The sequence below is a fragment of the Serinus canaria genome, chromosome 27 (assembly GCF_022539315.1).
Source record: "Serinus canaria isolate serCan28SL12 chromosome 27, serCan2020, whole genome shotgun sequence".
Classification (NCBI taxonomy): domain Eukaryota; kingdom Metazoa; phylum Chordata; class Aves; order Passeriformes; family Fringillidae; genus Serinus; species Serinus canaria.
The window spans coordinates 1791756-1803857 of record NC_066340.1 but is presented as its reverse complement, the minus strand read 5'-3'; the positions used below and the strand labels follow the sequence as shown (position 1 = coordinate 1803857).

Below are 12102 nucleotides of genomic sequence, written 5' to 3'. Positions count from 1 at the left end.
TCCTTGGCTTTCACACACGGAGCATCCTGCCCTTCCCACTGCCCCTGGTCCTTGTCCGGGGCAGCCGGGAGCAGCTGCGGGGCTGGGTGGGGCTGATAATGGGATGGGTTACCGGGACGGGCTGGGATGAGCCTGACACTGGTGCGAGTCCCACCCTGAGCTGGCACCGACCCGCCCGGGCACCTCTGCTGGCCCAGGGGCGGCTCTTTACCGTTAGCCCGGAGCAAAGAGCAGGACCTGGCGTGGCCTTCCCAGCTCTGTCAATATTTGCCGAGGCAGCCCCATGCCTGGCGTTGGCACCGGCGCTTCCCCTTACAGGAAGGGGCTGGAGCAGGAGAAGGGGAGTTTCTGTAAGGTCCTGTGAGGCAGGGGAGGAAGGAGGGAACTGCTCACCCCGCGGCTGAGGGCTTCCCCCTGGCAGTTCGTGATCCTGTGCCAGCCCCTGGCCAGGGCTGGAAGGTGGGAGGCAGGAACTGGGAGCCCTGGCACCCCCCAGCACTGGGCTGTGTGTGGCTGGGATGAGTGTGGTGAGGGATGCTGCTGGTCATGGGATGTGAGCGTGGGCCCAGTGGCAGGAAATGGGGCTGGTGAAACTGGGACAGCCCAGGGTGGGCAAACACCCATTGGTGAGAGGCTGGGGGTGCCCACAGGGGCTTTCTGTGGCAAGGGAGGTGCCCAGGGCTCTCCTGACATTGCTCAGCCACATTGGGGGTGCCCCCTTTGTCCATCCACTCTGCCTTCCTCACTGCTGAAAGCCTCCTCCCACCATGGCACGTCCCTGGGTACAGAGAGGGCTCTGGGAGGGCTCCTGGCACATCCCTGGGCAGATTCCCTGTGTCACAGCAGCAGCAGGAGGGTGGCTGGGGACCCCCAGTGCCACCAGCCCGGGATGAGCCCACAAACCAGCTCTGGGCTGGGTGCTGGTGCCCTCGGCATGCGCGGGTGGCTTCTGGAGCTTTCTAGGAATCAGCTCTTGCCCAAGCAGCCCTGCCGGGTGTGGGAGGAAGTGGCCATCCCACAGCACCTCCTGACCCTCAGCGGGCTCAGGCCATGGTGGGGGCACTGGGGGGGCTGCATTTCATCTTCCTGAGCTGACATCAGCAGCTGCCCTGCCCCAAAGTCCCGTTCCCTCATCCCCCCGTCTTTGTCCCTGTGTCCCCACACCCTGGCCACTCTGCCTCCCTCCCACACAAGCAGGAGACAGAGGAACAGAGAAAGAGAGTGCAAAAATAGAGTTTATTTCCATTTTTATCACATAGAAAAAAGCGGGTGTTTCTTGGGGCTCACCCAGCTGCAGCAATAAATACAGTACAAAACCCCCCACGCCCAGAGCTCCCACACAACCACGGGACTGGGGCTGCGTCAGGCTCAGGAGGATGGGAATGTGTCCAAGTGGCTCCTTCCGGACAGGGATGGGCACAAATAAGTTAAACTGCAATAAGTACTCTGAGTTTAGCAGGGAAGGGGGACAGAGCAGGGATGCAGCTCCCCAAAGTGCTGCGGCTCCCCAGAAAAGCTTCATCCTGGTAAGGCTGCTGCATCCCTATGGTTCTTCCATCTTCCCTCCCCTCCCTCCCTAATGGCTAATAAATATTAATTACTAGAAATAACACCCATCAGATGTGTCCCTGCAGGCTGCAGCCCAGACAGGGAGATGTTGCTCTGGAGCATCCTTATCCTGGGATGTTTTCCTGTGGGATGATACAGCAGCCCCAGCAGTGCAAGCCGTGGGGAAACTGAGGCACAGGCAGTGCCAGCAGCAGCTGTGGGGGCTCAGCCCATCTCCAGAACCTCATAGCAGAGATACGCTTGTGTTTAAATATTAAACAAGTGTGATGCTGCACAGGGATCTGTGCATGGATCCACTGCGGGATCCCCTGGCAGGGGGAGCATCCCCAGACAGATAAATATTAAATAGCCATAAATATTAAATAAGCAGGAAATGGGGTGCTCCCAGGATGTCCCTCAGGTGGGACATCCACAAGCAGGGGTCAGAGGCTGGTGAGGTGCCGCAGTGCCCGGTACGCTGTCTCCAGGAACCGCTGGAAGTTGGCCAGGATGAAGAAGCCGCCGACTTGGTGGTGGAAATGGGAGGAGAAGGTGGGGACAGGGTCCTGGTTCTCTGTGGGGTAAGTCACCGTGGCCAGGCCCAGGTCCTCCATCTGCAGCCAGGCAGAGGCAGAGGCATCAGCTCCAGGCCTGCAGATGCCCCCCTGCCCCAGTGTGCCCCTCCTGGGCATGGAGCTCACATCATGCCCACCCATCCTCGTGAATGCAGCCCCTGCCATGTGAATGCAGCCCCTACCATGCCCACCCAACCCTCTGAATGCAGCCCCCACCCTACCCACCAAACCCTGTGAATGCAGCCCCTGCCATGCCCACCCAACCCTGTGAATACAACCCCTGCCATGCCCACCCATCCCTGTGGATGCAGTCCCCACCATGCCCACCCCTCCTTTGGGATGCAGCACCTGCTTTACCCACCTGTCCCCACAAAGTCTGCCCTTTGCCCCCTCACCTGCTGCTGGATGTTGGAGGACAGGTTGGCCATGTCCAGCTGCAGGGTCTCCACCAGCCCAGCGTGCCCAGGCAGCAGGGCCTGGATGGTGGCCAGAGAGCTGTGGTAGACGTGGAGGCCGGCACGGATCTGGCTGAAGCAGGTCTCCTGTGGTGGGCATGGCGTGGTCAGTGGGGCTAGGCATGCCCTGGCCACCAAGACATGGAGGCTCTGGGGTGGCCCGAGCCGTGACAGAGCTGAGCAGCTCCTGGCAGGGGTGGGCTGCCCGCACTCACTGCCTGGAAGGTGCGCCTGTGACACTGCTCCAGCGGCGCCTGGGTGATGTCCAGGTCCTGCCGCACCAGCAGCAGCTCGTCCTCCTTGCACAGCTGGAGGGTGTCACACTGTGGACAAAGGGGACAGGGTGAGGATATTAGAGGACCCCAACACCCCCAGCACCCCCCAACATCCCATCCTTGAGCTGTGGGACCCTGTGCAGCCCAGCCAGGAGGAGGGAGGGGATGGAGTGGACCCGGTGCAATGGGGACAGAGGTGTGGCAGTTCTGTACCCAGGAGGGTCACCACATGTCCCTGGTGGGTGCCCCAACTGGGGCTGAGCCTTGGGCAGTGCAGGGGACACTGCTGGCTCCTGGCCCTGCGGTGCCGATAAGGGCAGGGAGGGGGTCACCTTATCTGTGACCTCACAGTGGCTGCCATCCCCCCTCCGCAGCGTGTGGGACTCACCAGCAGGCGCTGCAGCGCAGCCACATCCCCACGGATCTTGCGGGTGAACTCGAGGTTCCTCTGCAGGAAGAGCTGGAAGTCCTGGTCTCCTGAGAGCTCTGTCAGTGGTGCCCCATGCAGCGCCCACCACGGTGCCCACAGCAGCACAGCCAGCAGCAGTGCCAGCCCACCTGCGGGGACAGCGGCTCAGTGCCCACCCCAGGGAGCTCCGACCCCTCAGCCGGGATGGGCTCCGCAACCAGGACCACCCTGGGGACGGTGGCAGCAGCAGCGTGGCCTGGGGAAGGGGCAGAGACCCCAAAAGGGAAGAGGGACCAGTGCTCCCAGTGTCAAGGGCAGCAGCAGGGAGCTCTGGATGTGTGAGTGCAGCAGGTGCTACAGGTAGGGAGGGTTTAGGGGTGCTCTGGGTGCAGTGGGGGCAGTAGATCCTATTGGCAAAGTTGGTTTAGGGGTGATTTGGGGACAGTGGGTCCTATGGGCAAAGTGGATTTTATGGGTGGTTTGGGGGCAGTGGGAGCAGTGGGTGCTGTGGTTGTGGGGCCAGTGGATCCTATGGGCAAAGTGGTTTTTAGGGGTGGTTTGGGTGCAGTGGGAGCAGTAGGGGAAGTGGGTGCAGTGGGAGATGGGGTTGCTGCATGGGTGCTGGCTACTCACGGGTGAGGAAGCACATGGTGGGTGCCCGGCTCGGTGTCTCCTCCTCTGTGCAGTGCCGCCCTGCCCAGCCCGGCCCGGCTCCTCTCGCTCCTGCCCGGCTGTGCTCATTGATCGGGTGGCATTTATAGCGCACGGGCCTCGGGGATTCTCACCGATGAGGCAACAGCGCGATTGCTTCACTGCCTTAATCACAGCATGCAAATCTCGAACCGGGTGCTCGGCCGCAGCCGCGGCCACAGCGTGGGGCTTTCCCGGGGCCGGTGGGCAGCGGTGCCCCTCGGTGTGGTTGCAGCCGCCCGGTGGAGCCCAGGCAGCGGGGCGGGTACCGGGACAGGGCAGGTGGTGCCTTGGTGACTCATTAACCTGCTCGCCGGGCTCCCACGACGCTGGCCAGGTGGGCCAGTGCCGAGCACAGCAGGGTCATGTGCGGCGTCACCCACAGGGTCACTCGCAGATGACCGGCCAAGGGGATGGTGGCTTCACGCTGCTGCTGTCACTCTGGGGTTGTCCCCATCCCCAGCCCACGTGGGCAGTACCCCGGGGCCAGATCCTGCCCTGCTGGGCGCTGCGGGGCCGGGTTATGTCACCATGTGCAGCACCGAGAAACGGCCACATTGGGCTGACCCCACCCGGGAGGGGCCAGACCCCCCTCTGCCCCTACGGGGAAGAGGCTTCCAGGGCAGCCCTTGGCAAGGGCTGGCTGCTCCCGGCCCTGTTGCGTTGACGAGGGAATTTTGGCTCGTGCCGGTTCCCGCAAGTCCTTCCAGGATCTGTTGGCCGGGTGCCAGCTGGCCGGGTCCTGCCCGGCACGGGCTGGCCGGGGCATGGGAGGCACCCGCTCCCCTCACAGCCCAGGCCAGGGTGAGCCCAGGGCAGGATTGGGCTGGGGAGGCTCATTCTGCACCCCTGACCCCTGGCTGGGTCCCATTGCTGCCCTCCTGGAGGCTGTAAGAACCGGGATGGGGACAGGGATGGGGACAGGCTCCCGCTGGGAAATAAACCCACATCATGTGCAGTCAATCCATGAGTACCAAGCAGAGCCTTCCTGGCATAGCCAGGTGTGAACTCTAAAAATTACTGCTGACCTCCCTTCAAACCTGGCAGCACTAAACGTTCTGCCCTCTGGATGTGTGAAAGGACCTTGGCAGCAGAGAATGTTCATGGGATTTTTGGGAGAAACAGCCCCCCCAGCTGTGCCTGTCCCCACCCTGGTGGCCATTGAGGGGCTCAGCGTGGTCCCCTCAGTATGAGCACCCACAGGACCACCCCAGAGCGGATCTGCCCTCTCAGCAGGATGGTGCTTTCAGGAATTGTGCTGGGGGCGTGGGGGGGTTGAATCAGTGCCCAAAGGCCCTGTCAGCTTTCCAAGGAAGGAAGTGGTTTCAAATCTGAAACTGGGGGTGCTGGGGGGTGGGGGAAGGAGGTGGCCCAGCAAACCCCCTCCCCCCCACCATGGGGCTGGAGCTGCTCGGTCCAGAGACTGTTCCAGGCTCCCACCCTGTTCTGTTTCGGCCTCGTGGTCACCCTTCCTCTTCCCAGGGGCCAACCCAGGCACCCTCAGCCCTTTCCTGATGTCTGCCAACTGACCAGTGCTCCCAGGATGTCCCTGTGTCCCCAGTGCCAGCCCCAGCCCCCCTGGCTGGGCTCTTGCCTGCTTTGGTCCCCCCCAGAGCGGGAATGGGCTGGGACAGCCCCGCTCTTGACCTGCAGCCCTGGCTGCCATCCCGGCATGGGCGGGGCTGGGAGATTCCCAGATTTTCTCAGAGAATTCATCCCAGATGCTGATGGGATCCACCTGGAGTGGCTGTATGTCCCCTGTCCCCATCACCCCCAAGGCTGGTGGGGCACAAAGGGGACTCTGTGCGTTTTCCAACAGAATCCTACCGGAATACCATCCTGGAGCTGCTGGGGCCACTCCCAGCACCACTGAGACAAAGCTCCAGTCCCCCAGGATGGCTTGACCAGCTCCAGTCCCATCTCTGGTGCTTACCCTCAGGGAGAGACCCTAAACCAGCCCCATGCCCTTTGCCCATCCCAACAAACCCACAGCAGGAGCCACCCAGGCTGGTGTTTTTCCATCTTTTATTTTAAAAGTCATAATTGAAGTTTAACAAAGTTTGACCCCGTTGCTGTTGTGGGAGCTGGGAGGGCACCAGTGGAGACCCCACTCCTGCTCCCTCCAGCCCCGCTCCCCTCGCAGCCCCCGGCATCGGCTCCGATGTCACCACAGGGATCCTTTTAAGGATGTTTATTAGGGAGGGGGTCCCACCACAAGTGCAGGTGGTCAGGGGGTGTGGGCCCAGGGAACCCCCTGTGTCCCCTCCCACAGTACAGACATGCAGGGATTTATAAAAGGGGGTCTGGGGGGGACGGAGGGCCCTGCTCAGCCACCATCTGTCCAAGGGACAAATAAAAAAGTACAGCCAGGGCCCAGGGTCACGGGAAACCGTCGTCATCGTCCTCTGCCATCTCCTTGGCAAACTCCAGGTCCTGCTGCTCACGCTCCCGGCGCTCCTGGAAAGCAAAGGCTGACGTTGGTGGCAGGTGGGGACAGGAGCCACATCCTTCCTGTGGCCACGGTGGCTGCAGCGATCTCACCTCTGCAGATTCCAAGTCCTTGTTGTAAGATTTGGGTGGGAACCTCATGGCCTGGAGAAAAAGAAGAGGAGCTCAGAGCTGAGCCAGCCCTGAGCCATGTCCTGCTGTCCCCATCAGGGACCTGGGGACAGGCTGTGCTCACCTTCACGGACATGTTGTGGATGTCGAGGCAGAAGGAGATGCGCTGGTGGAAGGCCAGCTGGGGCTCCCGCGTGGAGTAGATGTCGATCATCTCCTTGGACTGCACGTAGCCCTTCTCGTGGTTGATGCTGGCCTCAATCACGCCGTCCCGGATGGCCTGTGAGCCCAGGCACGGGGCAGAGCACGGGGTGTCCCCAAGGGCTCACAGAGAGCGGGGACATGGCGCCCTGAGCGTCCCCAGCTCTCCATGGAGGAGCCTCAACCCAAACCCAGTGGTGCTGCAGGGAGGGGTGTGGGGGAACGGGGCAGGGTGGGGGCTGTGGGAACCCTGGGATCTCACAGGGATGGGACTCCCTGTGCTGGTACCTTGGCAACGATGAACTCGGCATCCTCGGGGCTGTCCAGCTGCAGCTTCTGGGCAATGTCAGCCAGGGAGATGCGGGAGTAGGAGAGGCTGATCATGCGGACACCTGCAGGGAGAAGGGAAGGGGATGCAGCCCCCAGGCCTGCCCAGCCTGGTGGGGGTCCCCAAATACCCTCCTACCTGTCTTGATGACATTGTGCCTCAGCCGAATGATCAGGGTGTAGGTGCCATCGGCCTGGAACTTGTCTCCAAACTGGTCAAGGACTTGGTTGAACTTGGCCAGGTTCCCTGTCCTGACGGCTGGAGGGAAGAAGGATGGAATGGGGGAGGAGAAAGGCTGGGGAAAGTGAGTCAGGGCTGGCTGACTTCCTCCTTCTCATCCTTCCCAAGTGGCATCTGCATCCAACTCCCATCAAGGGCAGAGAAAAGAATTCCCACTGGGTCCCTTCCCACTCAGGATATTCCATGATTCCCTGACCCTGCAGGACAGACAGACAGGCAGGGGTGGGCAGACATACCCTGGGTCAGCAGGAAGTAGGGCATGAGTGAGCGCTTGAGCGAGGGCTGCCGGAACTGGAGCCTGTCCGGGATCTCCCCGAGGAGCAGCTCCACTACGATGAGCAGCTTGTGCACCTGGGGCAGAGCAAGACTCTGAGCGAGTCCCCATGGGGCCTGAAACCATCCCTGTCCCTGTGGACTCCAAGAGGTCTTGCACCCATCCCCGTGGGGCACAAGACTCCAGGAGATCCCAAACCCGTTCCTATCCCTGTGGGGCCTAGAAGGTCACAGACTTGTCCCTGGGAAGTTCCAAACCTAGGAGATCCTGCACCTGTCATCCCTGCAGGGCCCAACACCCTGGGAGAACCCAAAATTGTTCCCATGGGGCCTGACCCTGGAAGATCCCGCACCTATCCCTTCCGAGCACAACCCTGGGGGGTCCCAAATCTCATTCTGAAAGGTGCCAAGCCTGGGAGATCTCAGAATCACCCCTGCGGAGCCCAACCCTGGGGAGTCCTGCACCTGACCTTGGGAAGTCCCAAATCCCAGGGGACCTGACTCCATGGGGCCAGACATCCAAGGAGGTCCCAAACCTTGGAGGTCCCAAACCAAATTCCATAGGACCTGACATCCCAGAGGGTCCCACATCCAAGCCCTGTGAGATCCCAACCCTGAGGAGTCCCAAACCTGGGAGGTCCCAAACCAAATTCCATAGGACCTGACATCCCAGAAGGTCCCACATCCAAGCCCTGTGAGATCCCAACCCTGAGGGGTCTCAGCCCCAACCCGGGGGGGTCCGGCCCCCTCCTCACTCACCGTCTGCTTGAAGCCCACGGCCGTGTGCTGCGGGGCCTTGCGCAGGGCATTGGTCATGGTGCGCCGTGCCTCCGAGTACTCCAGCTGGATGGCCTTGATCCGCCCTGCGCCCACACGGGGCGGGTGGGGAAAGCCACCCAGTGAATCCAACCTGACCTACATGGATGGGGCTCCAAATCCTGCCTGGAAGCCCCACCTCCAGCTGATCAAAGGGGTTCTCTGAAGAACCAGAGGTGCCAGGAGGAAGGGCAGGCACCGAGCCTCGCTCACCTGTGTAGTACAGGTACCGAGCCCACTCGTTGTTGTTGGCCTGCTCGGGGAACACAGATTTGGAGACGAGTTTCTCAGCCTGGTCGTAGAGATTGTAGTGGAGGTAATTCCTCAGGAGCAGGTTCAGGAGCGTGGCCTGGCCGTCGGCGTCGTGGCGCAGCGTGGCCGTGCGGAGCCGGGCGTGCAGGAAGCTGCGGGGTGGGACAAGGAGTCAGGGAAGAGGGAGAAAAAGAGGGGGGATCAAGCTCAGGGACAGCCCCCCATGGGACCCATCCCACCTCCGGACCACGTCGAGTTTGTTGAGGAATTCGTAGATGCGGGAGTGGTAATAGTAGCACTTGGCCACCACCAGGTCCAGGGCCCGGCGGTTCTGGGAGCTGATCTTCTGCATCAGATCATCGGACACCTTCTGAGCCTGAGGGACAGGAAGGGAGGTCAGAGCAGGGGGGCTGATCCCAGGAGGGGCAGAGACCACCCGGGCTGTGGGGAACAAGCAAACACTGCTGGGATGAGGGACAGCACGGGGACAGCCAGGGGATGGCTGGGGAGCAGGAGCACAGTGGGGGCGGCTCAGGGGTCTCACCTCGGGGTACCTCTTGCTGTTCATCAGGTAGATGACGAGCAGCAGCTGCAGGTAGGCCTCCACCTCTGGCAGGAGAGGGGCTGAGGCTGCTTTCCCTGTCCGTGGGCGGAACTGCAGCTCAGCTTCTGTGTCCATGGACTGAGGGAAGAGAGAAATTTGGGATCACTGTTCCTGTATAGGGACAGCTCTGCCCCAGGTGTGACAGGAGCCAGCCCATGACTGCAAGGACCTGTCCCTGCTCACATGTCTGAGCAGAGGGGCTGCTCGTCCCCAGTGTCCCAAACCCCACTGCCCTACTCCAGAGGCTCCTTGGAGAGGGAAAGAATCATGGAATCCCAGGCTTTTTTGGGTTGGAAAGGCCTTCAAGTTCATCCCTACCCTGCCATGGGTAAGAACATCTTCCACTAAACCAGGCTGCTCCAAGCCTTGTCCAGCCCAGCCATGGACACTTCCAGAGATGGGGCAACCACAACTTTCCTGGGAAATCCATTCTGGTGCTTCATTGCCCTCACAGGGAAGAATTTCAGGCCAATATTTCATCCTATCCTGCCCTCTGTCAGTGGCAAGCCATTCCCCCTTGTCCTGTCACTCCAAGCCCTTGTAAATAGTCCCTCTCCATCTTTCCTGTTGCTTCTCCAGATACTGGGAGGCCACAATTAGGTCACCCCTAAACCTTCTCTTCTTCAGGCTGAACAATCCCAATTCTCCCTGTTTTTCCTCACAGCTGAGCTGCTCCATCCCTTTGATCATCCTCTGGATTCACTCCTACACCTCCACACCCTTCCTGTGCTGGGACCCCTGAGCTGGGGCAGTGTTGTTGCAGGCTCCCAGCTGGGTAATAATTAGCATTGACTCTATGATTGCAGAAGGCTGATCAATTGTTTTATTCTACTTTATTATACTATACTTATTAAGAAGCTCATCACCTTTACAGATAGTCTGATACAGCTTTGACTTAATTGGTCAGTCTCTTTAAACACCATCACCAGTGTCTAACCAAGAAATCCCCCTGTGGTAAACAATCTCCATAACACATTCTACACATGCACAACAACAGGTGCAGCAAGTGGAGATAAGAATAGTTTCTCATTCTTTTCTCTGATTTTCTCACAGGAAAATGCCTGGGGAAGTTCTCGGTTGCTCTCTGTGGCCAGAGAGCTGCTACCACAGGGGGTAGGGGGGTGTCACCAGAGCAGGGCAGAGGTAAGGGCAGCAGGTGTCCCTACCTCCTCCAGGAATCCCAGCAGGAAGTCCCTGACAGTGCAGTTGGAGGTGAAGAAGCCGTGGATGGCCTTGTGCAGCACGTTGGGGTTGAGGCGGCGGGAGGTGGAGGGCAGAGCCCGCAGGGCCCTCAGGACGTAGCGCGGCTCCTTCCCTGACACCGCCTTCTCCAGCTGCTTCACGTGCTCCTTGATGTCTGCGGGGGCACACATGGACACCTCTCAGCCCAAACCCTCTGCCAGCAGCACCCCGGAGCACAGCCAGGGCTGCCCTCTCACCCTGTCCTGCTGTTCTGAGATGTCCCTGCCCTTGGTGTCCCCAGTGACCCCAGCTGCCCTCAGGGCTGGCCCTGTCTGGAGCAGGGGGGGCTGGTGAGGTCCTTGCAGAGTTTTCTCCCTCTGCATCCCCGTGGGGTCCCACCACAGCAGCCCCTCTGTCCCTCACAGTCTGTCCCCAAACACACCCTCATCCTCACAGAGCCGCCTCAATTCCCTTCTACAGTGATGGTTCCAAAACACAACTCCAGCCCCCATTCATCAGTGACCTCAAAACCAACCTCCCCCTTCCTTTCCATCACACACTGCCCCACACACCGTTCTCCAGTGTCTCCTGCACGGAGAACACAGCTCCCATCTCCATTTCCCTTCCTAAATCCCTTTCCTCATAGTGACACCCCCCCAAACACACCTCCCTTCTTCCCTTCCCCAAAGCGTCCCCTACCCTAAACTCACCTCTCCTTTCTCTTTCCCTCAGTGCCCCCAGCACTGATCCCACCATTCCCCTCCTCCAACACCTTCCCAGCTCCTTTCTCACCCCCCTTCAGGTACCCCCACCCTGACCCCCTCCCCAACCCCCTCAGGGCTTCCTGTACATCCCCCCAGTTCCCCTCCTCCAACACCCCCCTCTCAGGGGTTCCCCCGATCTCTGCCAGGCCCCTTCAACCCCCAAGCCCCCCCAGTACCCCCCCCCCATTCCCACAGACACCCCCATAACAACACCCCCCCCCCCTCACCCTCCAGCGTGATCGCGTCCAGCTCCCGCTGCGGCTGCCGCTCTCCGGCCGCCTCAGGGGCCACCGGCGCCGCTTCCTCGTGCATCTCGACGTCGGGGGGGGCGGGCGGGGGTCCCTCCGGGGGTGCCTTGGCCTTGTCGCCGCGGCGGCGGGACGCGCCGTCCTGCTTCATGGCGTGACACTGCACAACGGGCCGCCAGGCGCGACCAGCCGAGCGACGAGCGACACACGATCGTCTCCTTCCGCCTTTTGCTCGGCTGTTTCCGCCGTCGCTCGGGTTGTTCCGTCGCGCTTTTGGATAGCTCAGGCACCGCTCGGATAGTTCCGTCGCTCCCGCTCGTGCAGTTCCGTGATGCTCTCGGGTTTTTCCGTCTTCAATCGTAGATTTTCGCCCGCTTTTTCGGGCATTGTGGCCGAGCCCTGTCGGGAGGTTCCGGCATCGATCGGCTTATTTCGTCTCTATCCTTCGGGAATCTCCGTACATCTTTCGGACGTTTCCGCAGGGTGCTGAGCTGTTCCCGCCTTTTGGGGGCGCGGGCGAGTCTTCCTTGAGGTCCCGTGAGGGGCTTGTCTGTGAGGGGGATCCCGTGAAGGGTCCCGTGAGGGGCCGGCCTGGGATCGGGGATTCTGTGAGGGGTCCTGTGAGGCGCCGCGCTGGGACCAGATCGGGGATGCCGTGAAGGGTGCCATGAGGGGGGAATCCC

The 12102-nt window shown here is 61.1% G+C and overlaps 2 protein-coding genes across 2 annotated transcripts; both read right to left on the bottom strand.

Moving 5' to 3' along the window:
* Window positions 1-1258: 1258 nt before the first annotated feature.
* Window positions 1259-4211, bottom strand: CSF3 (colony stimulating factor 3). The gene is made up of 5 exons (XM_018921485.3): window positions 3896-4211; window positions 3242-3411; window positions 2794-2901; window positions 2519-2665; window positions 1259-2162 (listed from the first exon to the last, which is right to left on the bottom strand). The coding sequence occupies exons 1-5, from the start codon at window positions 3909-3911 to the stop codon at window positions 1992-1994; spliced, it is 612 nt and encodes a 203-aa protein (XP_018777030.1). The 5' UTR covers window positions 3912-4211; the 3' UTR covers window positions 1259-1991.
* Window positions 4212-5960: 1749 nt separating this feature from the next.
* Window positions 5961-11629, bottom strand: PSMD3 (proteasome 26S subunit, non-ATPase 3). The gene is made up of 12 exons (XM_050985791.1): window positions 11399-11629; window positions 10392-10582; window positions 9166-9303; window positions 8861-8997; window positions 8583-8773; window positions 8313-8416; window positions 7517-7631; window positions 7179-7298; window positions 7001-7104; window positions 6636-6791; window positions 6494-6544; window positions 5961-6409 (listed from the first exon to the last, which is right to left on the bottom strand). Exons 1-12 carry the CDS (start codon window positions 11568-11570, stop codon window positions 6332-6334), a joined length of 1557 nt encoding a protein of 518 aa, XP_050841748.1. The 5' UTR covers window positions 11571-11629; the 3' UTR covers window positions 5961-6331.
* Window positions 11630-12102: the final 473 nt, after the last annotated feature.